This window comes from Salvia miltiorrhiza, chromosome 6, assembly GCF_028751815.1.
Source record: "Salvia miltiorrhiza cultivar Shanhuang (shh) chromosome 6, IMPLAD_Smil_shh, whole genome shotgun sequence".
In the NCBI taxonomy this organism is placed as follows: domain Eukaryota; kingdom Viridiplantae; phylum Streptophyta; class Magnoliopsida; order Lamiales; family Lamiaceae; genus Salvia; species Salvia miltiorrhiza.
Window position 1 is genome coordinate 13,556,697 of NC_080392.1, and position 16,889 is coordinate 13,573,585.

General features: G+C 39.3%; 3 protein-coding genes and 1 long non-coding RNA gene across 4 annotated transcripts; 1 reads left to right on the plus strand and 3 right to left on the minus strand.

The window, feature by feature from the left end:
* Positions 1 to 2,111: 2,111 nt before the first annotated feature.
* Positions 2,112 to 5,866, minus strand: LOC130988815 (protein REVEILLE 2-like). The gene is made up of 5 exons (XM_057912782.1): positions 5,550 to 5,866; positions 4,666 to 4,777; positions 4,384 to 4,445; positions 4,226 to 4,301; positions 2,112 to 3,015 (listed from the first exon to the last, which is right to left on the minus strand). Exons 1-4 carry the CDS (start codon positions 5,661 to 5,663, stop codon positions 4,251 to 4,253), a joined length of 339 nt encoding a protein of 112 aa, XP_057768765.1. The 5' UTR covers positions 5,664 to 5,866; the 3' UTR covers positions 2,112 to 3,015; positions 4,226 to 4,250.
* A 163-nt stretch (positions 5,867 to 6,029) lies between these two features.
* Positions 6,030 to 10,131, minus strand: LOC130988827 (uncharacterized). Its single transcript, XR_009090208.1, has 4 exons — positions 9,493 to 10,131; positions 9,345 to 9,417; positions 9,198 to 9,248; positions 6,030 to 6,989 (listed from the first exon to the last, which is right to left on the minus strand). It is a non-coding gene; the product is annotated as an uncharacterized LOC130988827 (long non-coding RNA).
* Positions 10,132 to 12,266: 2,135 nt separating this feature from the next.
* Positions 12,267 to 13,145, minus strand: LOC130990526 (uncharacterized). Its single transcript, XM_057914753.1, has one exon. The coding sequence runs from the start codon at positions 13,143 to 13,145 to the stop codon at positions 12,267 to 12,269; it is 879 nt and encodes a 292-aa protein (XP_057770736.1).
* Positions 13,146 to 15,742: 2,597 nt separating this feature from the next.
* LOC130988797 (NADPH-dependent aldehyde reductase-like protein, chloroplastic) lies at positions 15,743 to 16,889 on the plus strand. The gene is made up of 2 exons (XM_057912760.1): positions 15,743 to 16,277; positions 16,342 to 16,889. The coding sequence occupies exons 1-2, from the start codon at positions 15,859 to 15,861 to the stop codon at positions 16,700 to 16,702; spliced, it is 780 nt and encodes a 259-aa protein (XP_057768743.1). The 5' UTR covers positions 15,743 to 15,858; the 3' UTR covers positions 16,703 to 16,889.

The window sequence follows — 16,889 nt, forward strand, 5'->3', positions numbered from 1 at the left end:
TACGAGTATAAACTATTTATAAAATTCAAATCCAAATTCAAGAAACTCCTAAATACGAGTATAAACTATTTATAAATCCAAAGAAATTCAAAAACTCCTAAATACGAGTATAAACTATTTATAAATCCAAAGAAATTCAAGAACTCCTAAATACAAGTATAAACTATTTACAAAATTCAAAATCAAGAACTTCGCGATAAGAGTTTAAACTATCAAGATATATTTCGAGACTCGTCTATTACCAAAGACATTTCGTCCATAAACAAGTCTCGATGGGGCAATTTGTAGACAATTAAATTGTCGTCGAATTAAATCATGGCACGTGTAAATTCATGAATTAAATATTCAATTATATTTTCTATTTTTATTAAATGGGATTTTATTCCTAAATTAAATAGATATATAATTAATATTTAATATAAATGAATTAATGGGCTTATGGACACCTAAAGCCCTAAGGCCCATACATGGAGGCCCAAAGCCCATAAAGCCCATGAAGCCCATCTCTAAAATCTATAAATAGAGGTGTTGGGGTGCTCATTATGACAACGTGAAGGAGTGGAAGATCGAAGAGCACAAAGAATTCTCTCTAGTATCACAAGTAGAAGAGGCGGAGAATTGGAGAGTTCAAGTATTCTTCCAAGTATTCAAGTATCTTGAAGAATTCTATCTAACGTTCAAGTCTCCTTCAAATCTTCAAACGTTTGAGTATTCAAATCTTCAAGTATCCTTCGAATCTTCAAGTATTTGAGCATTCAAATCTTCAAGTATTCAAGGATCTTCAAATCTTCGAGTATTTCTTCAAATGTTCAAGTATTCCTGCGAATCTTTGAAGTGATCTTCAAGTATCCAAAGAAATCAAGTTCAAAAGCTTCAAGGCATTCTTACAAATTCTAAGAATGTTCTCAAATCAAATCAAGTTCAATGTTCAATCCAAAATCATGACTTAAGTCCTTTGGATTGGCGTCATCAAAACAAGTATTTCAAGAACCTTCGAGCTTGTTCAAGAATCAAATGGAAGAGAAGAATCAGAGGATTAACTAGAGATTGCAACCCGCAACAATCTATCTTCAAATCTATCAAATTATCTTTGTAACGCGTTTTGTATTTTATCAAATTGAAATACAAAAATTTGTGTTTACAGCTGCGCGCCAGCTCTGGCTAGGCCTTCTCCTCTGGTAGCTGTGCGCCAGCTCTGGTTAGGTCTTCTCCTCTGGTAGCTGCGCAGGCAGCTCTGGAATTCATACAAATTGAACTAGTATTGTACCAACTGAATTCATAACATAAGCTCCCAAAAACATCACAGAATTCATAACAATTGAGGCTCCCAAAAAACATCACAAATTGTTTCCAAATTCACAAGTTTGTACCAACTGAAATTATAACACCATGTTCTATCACAAGACCAAAAGTTTGTAACACCCTGTTCTATCACATCACAAGTTTGTATATGTTCTATGACAACACCAAAAGATGAATATCATGTCAACCCGTAGTGGTGGATCCAAATCACTACTAAAAAAAACGCTCATACATAACGGTAATTTTCCGTTATCTATGTACCAAAACAAGCGTTGTATATAGTGGTGTTATGTATGAGGGCGCTCATACATAACGGTAATATACCGTTATCTATACTATGTATACATAACGGCACTATAATGATACATAACACATGAAATACCGTTGTGTATGATTGTAATACGTAACGATAAAATCTGTTATAAAATGTATTTTTTCCGTTATGTATTGTAACTATACATAACGATTTTGTATATTTTACATAACGGTTAATTACCGTTTTGCATGAATGTAATACATAACAATAAAATCTGTTATAAAATGTATTTTTTTTGTTATGTATTGTAACTATACATAACGGTTTTCACCGTTATAAAACTTATTTTTTCCGTTATGTATTGTAACTATATATAACGGTTTTCATCGTTATAAAACTTATTTTTTTTCGTTATAAAATGTCTCTCTTATACTTTGTTGTTGTTATACATAACGTTTTTTTGTATTTTACATAACGATTATTTCCGTTATGTATTTTTAAATGCAGAATTTAAATATAAATTATACAATATACAATATCCTCAAACACAACATATTCCACAGCCAAAACATATATAAATATTTAATCATCCAAATAACTTTATCCATCCATAATCAAAGTGTCAAATATATCTAAATAACATCATAATCTCTACAACTAGAAGCTGCATATGAGTTGGATAATCTCTACACTAATATCATCTCCAAATGTGGACAGAGCAAAGGGGGCAATAGCTACATTCTACGTCTGAGTTCCAACTTTATCTATGTGCTTCATCTCATAGTCACCTTCCTGCAAATAATGAAGCAAATATATATCTAAACATCACAATATACAATGGGAAAATAAGACATTCTATCTTCATATTCCCATATTTTTGGACCATAACACATTTCTGATAGACGCGTCTCACCATTTTGCCAGTCGACGTGCTCAATAGAGAAAGTGAAGCATAATACCTCAAATTAAAACAGATACAGAATCGAGTCTATTGAAGTACTGAGGGGTAGAAGGTGGGAAACTGGAAGCTTAACTGGACTGTCTCAGTTCTTCCATTGGCATCAGTTATGATCCAATGACGTCTAAGAAGTTGCACCGGGCGATCGGATAGGTTGGTGATTCTGATCCTATATGCATAAAAGTAAAGGCCTTTTGATGGCTTCTACCTGCAATGTACACACTCCTTACTTGGACTCTAATTCTCTGCAGATTATGCAGCAATTAGCACAAGACAGAAAAAGAGGAGACATTGTATTTATCATTAGACTAGTGTAGGGTTGTGCACATCATCATATTCAAGAATCAAAGCATTTCAGTTGCACAGAATCATATCAAACTGATCAATTCTTGAAACTTGATAATGAAATAATGTGCTTGTCATACCAAGGTTGTAGCGTCACTCGAGCACTTCAAAAGAGTATAGGGAGCAATTTCCTTTAACTCATCGCGGTAGGTAGCTGCATTAATCATAACTCTCACAATTCACACCATTTAATCACATAAACAATCAACCATATTGTATCATCCACAAAATTCGAGACTTAGAAAATCATACATACACATATGCACGATCATAACCTCCAACATTAATAAAGCTAACACATTCATGTCTTGACAACATTTTCCATACTTAGTTAAAGTGTGTATAATATGATCAAGTTGTTATCTAGAAAGTGTGCTGTTTTTGTGCCATCTTTAAAAATTCATAACAACAAACTCAATTAACATAAAATTTCATACCATTTTATTTCAAAAACTTCATGAAGTGTAGTTTACTCCAAAAGTGATAGTTAACCAAAAAGATTAAAGGTTTTAGAGATATTACTCCTTTAGTGCAGGCTGTCAAAAATTGACAGTTTCTGCCAATATTGTTTAGGCCATCTGAAAACAAAGCAAACCTTTACAAAAATTCATCAAACTTAATCAGCCTATACCAACGATATCCAAGAAGATTTGGTAAAATTTTCAAAAGGAAATTCGTTCATATGATCTGCCTAATAGACTATGAAACTCAGATACTTTTACTGTTGAAAAAATATGACAGCAAAACAGAGCTTTTTTGAAAGAATAAACTGATCTGTTTCAGAGGTCATAAAAATATAAGACTTATTTTTTTTAGAAAGGTATTTTAGTCTATTTTCGTTTAAAAAAAACGGTGATACAAAATCCCTCATGGTTTAAGAGATATAAACGTTTTGGTGAAGCCTACCAACAGTTGACAGTTTCTGTCATCATTTTTCCCAAATATCTTAAAAATAGAAAACATCATCCAATAGACATGAAATTTTGCAGAGACAAAGTAGACATATCATAGATACACATACTAAAATTTCAATGCCATCAAGCCACGAAAACTCATCGAAACATAAGCTTTAATATGCTGTAAAACAGCACAGGATTCCAGTCCAACAATTGTCATTCATAAACTCTAAATCAAAACTAGCATGCTTCCAGTATATATAAACACTCATATACTCAATCAATTTCATCAAACTAAATTCAAAACACACATACATTGTATACGAGACTCAACTAATCTCATTAACTTTTCGTCCATCATTGAACCCTAAGAAATTAACAAAAATTAACAAATTCACACACTAAGAAATGTTGAACACTAATTTAGATGACAACGTATGTAAATTGAAAGGTTGAGGAAAAATTTACCAGAGTGAATCGGAGAACTTGGACACTAATTTAGCTCCAGCTGGACGAGGCCGACTCCCGGTGGCCGTCCACTCACCTAATTTCAAGCATGAGATCAAGAAACTAGGAAGGGGAAATATATCATAGAAAAGATAGAAAAAGAAGGCAATAGAATTGACCTTTGTGATAAACTTATGTGCATGACTTCTTATCTGCACAGTAGTCTTGGTTCCTATATGTTCTGTGCCAACACCAGATACAAAACAAAAACAAGAGCAAGGACAACTCCAAAATCAAAAGAAAATACACTGAAAAATAAATCTCATAAAATGAATTATTAGTAATACATATTAATCTCAGATACAAATAACAATGTGGAAATGATTACGCAAGGAAGCATGTAATCAACCTGAACCAATTTGCAGGATTAGATCTATTAGGTAAAGTAAGAAAATAGAGACCTTCTATTCGCTGCCAAGCATGGCCATAGAGCTTGAGAGCTTCTAGAAACCTATTGTGCTCCTCTTCAGTCCATCGCTCCCGCTGCTTAGTAATCGTGTAAGGCTTCCTTGTCTGCCAACGAAGAATAAACATTCATAGATCTAGAAAAAGATATGTGAGGAGTAGGGAGCAGTTTAAAATTCCACTGAAATATAATGAGTTATTATGCTCACCAAACACTTCAAAGGGAATGAAGCAAAAGAAAGATCCTTACAATGACATAGTTAAAAGAGAAATAAACAATATGCTAATTGCATAATCTCAAGTAATTCACTTCAATTTAAATAAACCAAAGCAGCTCAGCTTATCCTGAAAACCATTAATCAAGTTTCCAGAAGGAATGGCCTTCGAAGATCAAGCAACTGCCCCTTTCCTATCATCTACAGACTAGATAAACACAAACATATCTGTATCAGCACAAAAAAAAAAAAAAATGAGAACTGGTTGAGCAGCAGAAGCGGAAAACTTAACCTTAATTTCACAACTGTTAAATGCTACATAGTTCATACGAGAAGTAAGGTTAAGTCAAATCCCAAAATCAGTCAGACCACACTGGTGCAACCCATGAGGCTAATAAATCACAATATCAAGCTAAAATAGGCAAATAAAATCTGATTAAATGCATGCATACACACTGACCTGGAAGAGTAAAAATGTTAAAGCAACAAGGTAAATGCAGATTGAGGAAAACTTTCATAAATTCAAATAAACTAGACGAATTTAGTTCAAATAAAGTAGACGAATTCGGTTCAAATAAACTGGACGAATTTAGATGACAACAAACCCTAGAAACTAATTTTTAGATGACAATATATCTAAATCGAGAGATTGAGGAAAATTTTACCAGAGAGAATCGGAGAAATCGGACTCCGGCTGGCGAGGCCAGCTCGCGGTGGCCGTCTGAACTCTGGGGGAGTCTGGGGGCGCGGCTGGACCTTGGGGCGACTGGAAAGGCCATGCAGGGGCTCAGCCCTATGCGCGACTGTGCGGTGCAGTCTCTGCAAGGAGGGGTGGCAGGGGGCGCACGGCTGAAGCGAGAGCGGCGCGCGGTGGCAGGTAGAAGGGACGGAGCGGGCGAAGGCGGAGGGATTAATTCTAAGGAAGAAGATGATTTGGTGATTTGGGTGAATTTTTTTTTTTTTGAAGAGGGTGATTTGGGTGAAATTAATTTAGAAAGAAAGGTTTGGGATTTGGAGCGAAAATGTCACGACCGGCCTTAATTAAGGATAATTAAGTCGGGAAACCATGACTGGGGAAGGGAAATTAAGAAGCGGGTTTAGAAAGGAGTGCATAAAAGAATACTCAAAGAGCTTGAATACGCGTGAAATATTCCTTAAAAAGGAAAAAGGCATAGTTCGCAATAAAAGGGTACTCAAAGAACTTGTATACGCGTTATATTCCTTAAAAGGAAAAAGGCATTTTTAGGGGCTTGGCTAAAACATTATCAGAGTTTGCAACGGAAGGCGTAACTGAAATAATCAGTGTTTACAGCGGAAAGCATAACTGTGATACATATATGAAGACATGTATCCTTTCTGAGCCTACTTTAAGTTCGACAAAAGCTTCACTCAGCAACACTTCATCGCCCATCACAACTCAACCTGCACAAACATAAACATACGAAGGGCTGAGTACAAGAGTACTCAGTGGGCAGTGCCAAGCATATAACATAATATCAACAACAAAACACAACATCGCATAAGAGGCATAAGTTTCTTTCAAATCCTTTGCTCATTAAACATTTCCAAATTCATAAATAGCATGAGCGCATTCTTCATCATTAAAAATCATAAACACGCATCGTGTCATGGAGAAGGCCTTCCCCAACGAACACGGGCATCGCGCCGTGAAGGGGGCCTCCCTCAGCGGTCACGGCATCGTACTATTGAGGGAGGCCTCCCCCAATAGACGCTGTAACACTGACATACTGGCATACTGGCATCGCGCCGCGAGAGAGGCCTCTCTCAGCGGACACGGGCATCGCACCGTGAGGAAGGCCCTCCTCAACGGACACGGCATCGTACTGTTGAGGGAGGCCTCCCCCAACAGACGCAAGCATCAATCACAGGCATAAACTTATCAGCGTAAAGCATTCAAGCGTAATCAAGCGTAAATCATTTAGCGTAAAGCATAATAAAGCATACCACACTTGAAGATCCAATTTGCATTTTAAAGCATAACACATGCATAGCATTTTATTTACGCGTAAGAAATTGCCCACCTGATAGCAAAGTTTTGCTAAGGTACTCTAACTCATTGTGTAGTTCTTACTCTCGCGCTTGACCTTAATCACGAGAATATAAAATAAGGCATTGCCTCGAGGAAAATTCTTAATTAATGAGAAAGCGTAATTTAACTATGCATGAATCTGGTATGCATGAACTAATACTCTGAGCGATAATCGAGAATTCTACTATTAATCCTCGTTAATAGATTTAGCTAATTCTCGTCTAGCGCGGTCGAATAAAACTGTGATTCTTCCTTCCTCATCGGAATATTCTAGTCGTGAAATAAACCTCGCATTTGTACTTGATTGAAAAAGGACTAACTCGGCTTTAAACGAGGTGTGACCTTGTAGAAATTATCGGGCTTTTCGATAGAAGCATCATTACTAGCGTAACCTCAAATAATTAATAGGCTCAAAAGAGAGTAGCCAATTAATTAAATAAACCAGTGGCTTAAATGAAATAAACAATAATGGCTTGCTTTAAAGTCGGAAGTCCAAAAACATTAATTAATAAACTGGGCGGCTCATTACTGATAAATAATTGGGCTCCATCAAAAATTGATACTGCTAGGCTTAGCTCAAAGGAGTAACTTCAGCTCAAGCTTTAAAAGAATTAAAGCCCAACTTAAAAAGTCTTCGACCCAAAACAATTAAAATAGGGGTCCAAATAATAATTAATGTGGACTGAAAAGAATTAATCTTAGCCCAAAAAGGCAATTTAATCGGCCCAAATGATGAATTAAACTGGCCCAACGAAATATAAATGGGACTAGAATAATAGCCCATCATAAAATATGCATCAGCCCAACTCCTTAATTAAATCGAGCCCAATAGAAATAATGAGAAGGCCAATTAAAATTAAAGACTGGCCCAGTTCGAATTTAATTGAAAGCCCAATCAATTAAATTGGAAGCTCAATTCCTTAAGAATAAAACAAACCCAAGCTCAAATAGTTCGGCCCAAATAATATAGATAAAGGCCCAATTCTTTTTAAAATAAATCGAGCCCAATCAGCATTTGAAGGAAAATGGCCCAAAATAATTAAAATTATGAGGTCCAAATAAATAAATAAAAGAAAAGCCCATATCTTAAAATTAAACCAAGCCCAAGCATTTAATAAAATCGGCCCATTACTCAAAGCCCAATACCATTTAAACACAAGCCCAATCTTTTAAAAGATAAAGGCCCAAAATTCGGCCCACATAAAATGGCCCAAATCCTTCCTTATCTCTCCCACTCGGTCTCTCTCTCTCAAACAGACGCACACTTCTCTCTTTTCTCTCTCACTGAAAAAAAACTCAAAATCCAGTCGAGCTCTCTCGACCTCGGCTCCGACGAGGTTGCCGGCGTCGCCGCCGCCTAAGCCCGGCAAGGTCGTGCCTCCGTTCCTCCTCATACATTTCTCCCTCTCGCTAATCATCTCTCTAATTCTCCCAAATCCAGAAATCGTGCAAGCCCTAATTTTTCTCCCAAATCTGAAATCGGCACTGCCGTGGTTCTCTGGCCGTCAATCGGCGAAGCCGACGTCGCCTCGCTCTCTCTTCCGAGCCATTCAAGTGTCCCAACTCAGACGTCGAGGTGGGCAAAGAGTCGAGCCCTGGTTCTCCTCTACTTTCGCCTCTGGTTTTTGATCCTCCGCCGCCGCCATGGGACCGGCGAGCGGTGCTGTTGCCGCTGCTCCGCGTCTCCGTCAGAATCTGATGGCTGGTCGCCGTTCTAGTGCTGCTCCGGCCTAGAGTCGGTCGTCGGCTCTGGTAGGCCTCGAATTCAGCGTCGTCATCTCTGTTCCTTCGGTTCATTCGCAGAATCCCATGGAGCCTTGAATTCCTGGCGAGTCGCCGCTGCTGTCACGCCCTTGTCTCGAATCCGGCGAGTCAGCCGGCGATGGTCGTACTCGCCTCTTCTCTCGTCTCATCCATGAAAGGGAATCAAGGCCCTAACTCTTTCCCTGAAGTTCCAGACCGAGTGTTCTCTCTGAAAAAAAACGATCGGCCCTTCCTTCTCAACTCCGGTCGGCTCCTCCATTCGGTCCCTTCCCCATCTAAAAGCTAAGTCTAACCTCTCTCTACAATCCATTTACTTATCTAGTTTCTGTGAGTTCTTGTGATTGTTACTCTGGAGTGTAGTGAAAGTGAAGCATATAAATCCTTTTGTTGTAAAGCATCTCCATATTGTACAACATATCTTGACTATTTCGTGTAGATGAACTGTGATTATGCTAAATATGAATGCGAACTGAATTGAATATTTGGGATATCAAATTACCTTGCGAATGTTTTGGGCTTGGTTGGCTGCTGTGATGTTGAGTTAAAAGAACTGAAATGAATGAACTAGAAAGATCAAACTTGTTTCTTTCAATAACTGTAAGTTATAATTGGTTGGAACGAGATGATGAATCAAGGCTACTCTTACCTTAAAGTTTGGCAGAGAATTGAATGAATGTTTTAACTTGCTTTTCGGATACGGCGTGTCGAATGAACTGGAACTGAAATTTTGTGTTGTTGTTTCAGTAATTGCAGGTGATCATTCGAAGAAGGTGAGACATTAAAGCAAGGTTTACCTTGAGAACTTGGCTGAACGAAGTGGAGGCTTCTATGCTCTTTGGAGAAAGCTCTTGGTGGCTGTAAAGAGAGGGAGCAAAGGGTGGTGGGAGTTGATATTTTCCTTCTTTCCACTAGTCTTTGCAACACTCTTTTCTTTAAACTTTCTATCTTTGTTGGTGCCAAACGATTGAGTGGAGTTGGTGGTGCACTAGTGTGGTGGGGGAAAAGGAGTGGTGGTGGGGAGGTAGGTATAATGGGATTTGGTGGAGTGGATGTGTATAGTGTAGGAAACATTAGGGAGTGGAAAAAAAATAATGATTTGTAAAGTATTGAAGTTACAAGTATTTGTAAAACTAATATTGGGTTCTACTAAATAACGACGCTTCGTTATAGCTCTCTACGAATTAAATATCTAATTTAACTCGTTCTTATGATTCGGAATTAGATCACGACTTCCAAGTAAATAATAGAAATAATATTTCTATCGCATATAAATTAATAACTTGACTTTGCTAAGTCAGTTATTAAACTGGATAATAAATTATTGAATGGCTCAATAATTCTCGTCACGTTTTTCTCATACGTTATAAAAGTATAAAGCTAAATAATAACTCCGTCTCTGATAAAAAAAATCAGGACCATAAACTGGATTCATATATAACTGGCAGCTGGGTTTCATTTACTGAAAGATGCGATATTAATTATCGCGATACCATATTAAATAAAAATAAAAATGCGGGTCATTACAGAAAAGGTGGCGGGAGGGTTATATTTAGTTTTTAGAAAAATAATTTTATTTTTAAAAATTAAAAAAATATAAAAAAAATCATAGATAACAGTAGGGAATAACGATTACAACTACCGTTATAAATTACGCTCATACATAACGGTATTCTTAACACTGAAACAACCGTTGTTGAATCCATGCTCATACATAACGATTGGGTTAACGGTTTAGTAGCACTGTTATATATATCATAAATAGATAACGCTATTATGTAACGCTTAATTTGATACTGTTATAAATACATTTAGATAACAGTACATACATAACAGAGATCCATAAAACCGTTATGTATATTCAAAAGTGCGCTCATACATAACGGTTTTTGACCAAAACTGTTATGTATGAACCGTTATCCCTATTTTGATTTTTAGTAGTGAATGTTGAGATGACATTCTTCCCCCTAGGTGATCTCCTTAGTATCTGTGCTTGCTGGTCATCTGTCTTCTTCCCTCTGGGTGCCTTGAATAGCTTGATTTTTTCCTTCTTCATTTGTGGGCCAGGTTCTTCAGTGCTTTGTCTCTGCCTCTTTTCTGATCTTATCTTAGATTCATTTAGTATAGGGAATCTGGTATGTGGATCAGTTTCTCTTGGGGTCCCTTCATCTATGACAATAGATGAGGATCTTCCACTCTGTGTTAACATGCAATAGCTGTACAGTTTAGTCAATTGAACTAGTATGGAGATAGACAATAAATTACATATACTTACCAATAGAACTTGTTTTCCAGTCTTCTCATTCACATGCAAACCTACTCCTGAGTTTGATCTTTTTCTTCCACTCTTCTTTGTTGGCTTGGATGATGTTGAAGCTTGTGATTCATTGATCAGCTGCAAAAGAATCACAGAATGTTAGTTAATTCACAAATAAATAGTGGAATGCAGTTTAGATTGATACATGTGAAGGCTTTTGAGGGCAGCTATCTTTCTTGTGTGACATACTCCCACAGAGATTGCAATGTTGCACTTTACCCTTTCTTGAGAGTTTGTGCTTCAGTTTAGGCTCATTTGTAGCTCTAACTCTGTTTTTCTTGGGCCTTCCAACCTTCTTTTCCACAGGTGGAGGCTCAATTGCATCATCCTCATTCACATTACAGAATTTAACTCCAGATATAGGTTGTATGGTATGTTCATAACACTTCAAATAGGTATCCCTAGTATACCAGTGACTCATCACAGAGAGTGGGTCCATGGAGCTTGAATAGAAAGCTGCTATTGCATGAGGGCATGGAATACCTGTTAATTCCCATGGCCTGCATGTACACATCCTCCTATCAACAAACACAATGTGTTTGTCCTCTCCATCATTGACCTCATACCCACTATCTCCATTCTAGAGCACATTGCATTCAATTGAAAGTTGTTGTTTTCTTCATATTGCTTCATTGCATTTGGACACCAAATACTTTTCCAACCACTAACAACTGACCTCCTATCTCTAATCCTAGACATAACCATCACTCTAATATCTTCAAGCATAAAGATTATGGGTTTGTGCCTAGCTTCAGATATGCTTGCATTAAAGGATTCATAAATATTGTTATCAACCATAAAAGTAGAGCACCTGGGGGATTGGAAGGCTCTGCACCAGTTTTCAGCTGGATAGTGCATGAGATCATATGCTGCTTTTTTGTTGATAGCACTGATTTTAGCAAGGTTCAGTTTGAACTCTTGATGGTAAGAGCTCCACACAGCTATCCAGAATATCTTCTTGAGCTCTTCCCCCCTCCACTTCTTGCTCCAGTTTGCATAAATATGGTCAGCACACCATCGGTGCTCGGCTTGTGGAGTAATTTCTTTGACAGCTTCTATCAACCCCTGTGAGAAAGTATGAAGTTAAATTACACACAATCAATGAATCACCAATATGATACTGTAAAGAATGCATCATACCTTCTGCATGTCAGACATGATTGTCACCTCATCTCCCTCACCTAATTCCAGCCCCTGCTTCAACCAATTCATGAACCATCTCCAATTATTTTTGTTTTCCTTGTTCACCACTGCCTATGCAATGGGAACAATTCCCTCATTGCCATTCTTTCCAACTGCTGTTAAAAGACAGCCAAAGGTGACTCCTTTTAAATGGCAGCCATCCAATGATATCAATTTTCTACAACCTCCCAACCAGTTCAATCTACACGGCTCAAGCATGACAAAGAGTCTTTTAAAAACTCTATTTCCAGCTTGCAATTGTTCTGTAGATAACTGGAGCTCTAACCTACTTCCTGGCATACACTCCTTGACCTTCTCAATGTAGGCACAAAGCCTACTGAACTCTTCCTTGTAGCTCCCCTCCAGATTGCATATGATTTCCTTCTTTGCCCACTTGCATTTGGCCAAACTAACATGCAATTTCAGATGGTCTTTCACATGACCTTGCATGTCCTTGGAGGTGTATTTTGGGTTCCTATAAACTGCTTGCTTGAAATACTTAGCCAAGTATCCCTGACTAGCACTAGGTACCTCCCTCTGTTTGCAACATGTATGCTCTAGAATAAGAGTCTTAATCACCAAACCCTCAGCATCACCATCCTTGGACACATGCTTGAGAAAGGGACACTCTTTCTCATTCATACATACGACCCTTATCCTAGTTTTCTCATTTTTTACAAATTTTATTTTGTAACCAAACTTCACACCATATGAATTGATGGCCTCTCTAGCTTTCTTTGCCCCAGCAAAGGTCTGCCCCAACTGAAATCTACCCTCCTCCCCATCCTCTACAGTAACCATCACTTGCTCTACTTCTTGCTCATCAACCTCACTCTCATTTAAATGACCACGGTAAACACTAGAGTCATCATCACTAATCACCCCCTCATCTCTGTCATTATCCATGCCCTCTTCTCTTTCACTCTCACCCTCATTCACCTCTGCTTCCATGTCAACTGCCTCATCTCTTACTTCATCCCTAATCACCCTCTCATCTCTGTCAATATCCCTGCTCTCATCTCTGTCATCATCCCTGCCCTATTCTTTTTCATCATTCCTACCCACAACATCATCATTGTTTTGCTCACCTATATCCTCTGCCTCTAGACCCCTATCCCCTTCATCATTGTCAACTACTAAGCTATCAAGAACCCTATCCCCTTCAATAGTATCAGTACCAGCTGCCCCAACATCTACCCCATCTTTTGGAACCTCTAAACCCTCTGGCCCTTCCCCATATAGAGTATCGAGCTCCTCTTCTGTAAACAAGCTCAATGGTGTGAAACTAGGCATATGAATCTTTTCAAAGTCAGCAAAAAATTGAATTTCTCCTTGGCCTAATATCTCTAGATAATCTAACACCTTCGCACAATGCCTTTGATCCCTAATGAGAATTAGGCATTTATCTAATCTGTAATCTTCGTCATACACATAAACTGCCCTAGGTATAGACATCAAGCAAGACTCAGATGACTCAAACTCAAATATTATTCGTTCAAAAGTCATATTGCCTAAGATGTCTTCTATTTCCGACGAATCATAACCCTCATATTGGATTTCACCACTGTTTTCATCTTTAGATCAAATACCAAAAAGATTGAACACAAAGGTGACCATAGGATTTGCCATCCTGCACAACGAAATAACAGAAACAACACTATTTTAACATTCCATTAATCTATTAACACCACAGTTCAATCCTAGTTCAATCTATTAACATTCATTGATTCGGGATTAATTGCATGCAATCAAAAACCATCCCCACGATTCGAGTTTAAGCAAAACTTACCTTTTTTTTGGAAGTAGCAATCTGTGGTCGCCGGTGGAGACTTATTGCCTGAGAAATCGCTCGCTGCTTCCAACTTCGTCGTCTTCAATATCTTCTGCCGCTCTTGAGTTTTGAATGTGGGAGACTCTTCGTATGCATCGGTTGTTAGAGAAACCCGCGTAAACATTCTTGGTGGGCCCCACATTTAATAATAATAAAAAAAATTATTTTCTGGACGGCGTCTAACGTCCGTCTGTGGGCTGGGGTTAGTTGTATACTTTCCATCGAGTTTGGGGGACAATTTGTACCAAGTTGGAGAATGGGGGTATACGTTTTAGGGGGTATCTGTACCTTAACCCAATAGTTTTTATTTTTTTGTCATTTTGAGATATCTATAAAAATTAGTCTCTTTTTATTTTTGGAAATCATTTATTACATGGTGGACTCTATTATTCATTCACAATACAATTAATTTATCATTATAAACATTATTTTTAAGTTTGATTCTTTCTCCACTCACAATATAATAATTATTTTTATTAAAACTCGTATTGCCCCACCTTAAAACTATTTTTGATGCAGAGATGGAGTATAATACTCCCTCCGTCCCATTATTGAAGACACACTTTCCTTATTGGATTGTCCCAATAATAAAGACACATTCCAAATAAGGAAAGAATTAAGACTTAACAATCATTAATTAATTTATCACTAATTAGGGTATAAAAGTCTATTAAAACCCTAAATCCTTTCTCCCTCTCTTCTCACTCATCCTCTCTCTCGCTCGACTCTCTTGGCGCCTCCGCCGCCCTCACTACGGCGCCGCCGCCGCCCTGCCGGTGGTATCGCCTCAGTCCCTTGTCTCGCCTTTGTCTCACCTGCTCTCTCGGCGTGGTCTCGCCCTCTCTCTCTCGGCGCCGGAAGAACAGCAGCAACGAGCCTTCTCCGATCGAACAGCCACCACCCATACCCCTCTTCTCCGGCGGATCTTGGGGCTAGGGTATGCAGGCGCGGCGGATCTGGTTTTAGTGGCTAGAGATTTCGATTTCTTCCACCCATACCTCTTCTCTGGTTTGTAGGGCGGCGGAGATGTCGATTTCTTCCATCAATGCTGCCGCTCCTGCCGGACTCTGCTGCGGAGCCTCCAACCACTCGCCCACACACTGACGAGGGTAGAGGGCTGAGCCCTAGCCCCATCGAACATCCCTCTTTCTCCTCCCCCTTCTCGATTTTGGTCCTCTTTTTGGTTCGATTTTGATTTTCATTTTTTGGTTAACATTTTGGTTCGATTCTGAGTTTCATTTTGTGGATCGTTTTGGTTGAGATGGTCGGAGAACTCGGAGTCCGGCGGCAAAGATGGGGGTTGGAGAATCTCCCAATTCTGTTGTTTTTGACCGCCTCAGAGGTTTAGAGTGGCAGTGGGTGGACATGGGGTGGACATGGGGTGCGGCTGGGTGGTGGAAGGGGGTGGTGGGTGTGCGGCGGAGGATGGCGGGGGCGTGGTCGGAATTCAATTGAACATAAATTCTGGACCAAAAAAAAATTAATTAAATAAAATAAAATAAAATTTTCAAAATTTTTGAAGTTAAAAAATTTAAATTCCAGCATAAACATAAATAAATTCACTAAACTTAAACTAATCAAATACCCACAATACTTTATCACCTAAACTATCTCACTTTATCACTTAAACTACCTCTCATTAATCTCCGTGCCCAAGTGAAGTGTGTTTTCATTATTGGGACGGAGGGAGTAGTAAAGATGGTATGATTATGAATTTGAAGCAAAGACGTTTTAAAACAGCCGAAATCATCATGCATGACCTGCTTCTGATAAAGATACAAGTGGTGGATATAAATACAGCACTCAGCACCATCACACTCACATATCACTTCCATGGCTAATTCAACCGCCGCCGCCCAGCCACTCGAAGACAGAGTCGCCATCGTCACCGGCGCCTCACGTGGGATCGGCCGCGCCATTGCCTTTCATTTGGCTTCCCTCGGCGCCAGAGTTGTCATCAACTACTCCTCCAACTCGGCTCAAGCCGATTCACTGGCCGCCGAGATCAATTCCGGCTCCGACGTCCGCGCCGCCACCTTCCAAGCCGATATCTCCGTTCCGGAGCAGGTTAAATCGCTGTTCGACGAGGCGGAATCGGCCTTCAACTCGGAGGTTCACATCCTCGTCAACTCGGCCGGCGTGCTGGACCCGAAATACCCCTCGCTCGCCGACACCGCCGCCGCTGATTTCGACAAAATCTTCGCCGTCAACGCGCGAGGCGCCTTCCTGTGCTGCAGAGAAGCTGCCAACAGGTAATCGACTATAATCGCTGTTGATTCGCTCGATTGAGCTGAACATAGAACCGATTATGAACAGGATAAAGCGCGGCGGAGGGGGGAGGATCATATGTTTGTCTTCGTCGCTGGTGGCATCGCTGAAGCCAGGTTATGCGGCTTACACGGCGTCGAAGGCGGCGGTGGAGGCGATGGTGAAGATTTTAGCCAAGGAGCTGAAGGGGACGGGGATAACTTCGAACGCGGTGGCGCCGGGAGCGGTGGCGACGGACATGTTTTTCGCCGGAAAGTCGGAGGAGATGATAGAAAAGGCGGTGGCGGAGTGCCCGTTTGGGCGGCTTGGGGAGACGGATGACGTGGCTCCGGTGGTAGGGTTTCTGGCGAGTGATGCGGGTCAGTGGGTAAACGGGCAGATTATTCGGGTCAATGGGGGATACGTCTAATTAATATCAACCACTAATTTTGGATGAGTGGATTTTCCCGGAATCATGTTTCATGTGTTTATTGTGTTTTAATGTTTCATTCTTGCAATTATGGTGAGTAATTAGTATAATTGTCAATTGTCATTAATCGAGCAATGTGTGTGTATATATATTCCCCGGTCCTCTAAAAATGATTGGAATTTTTCTT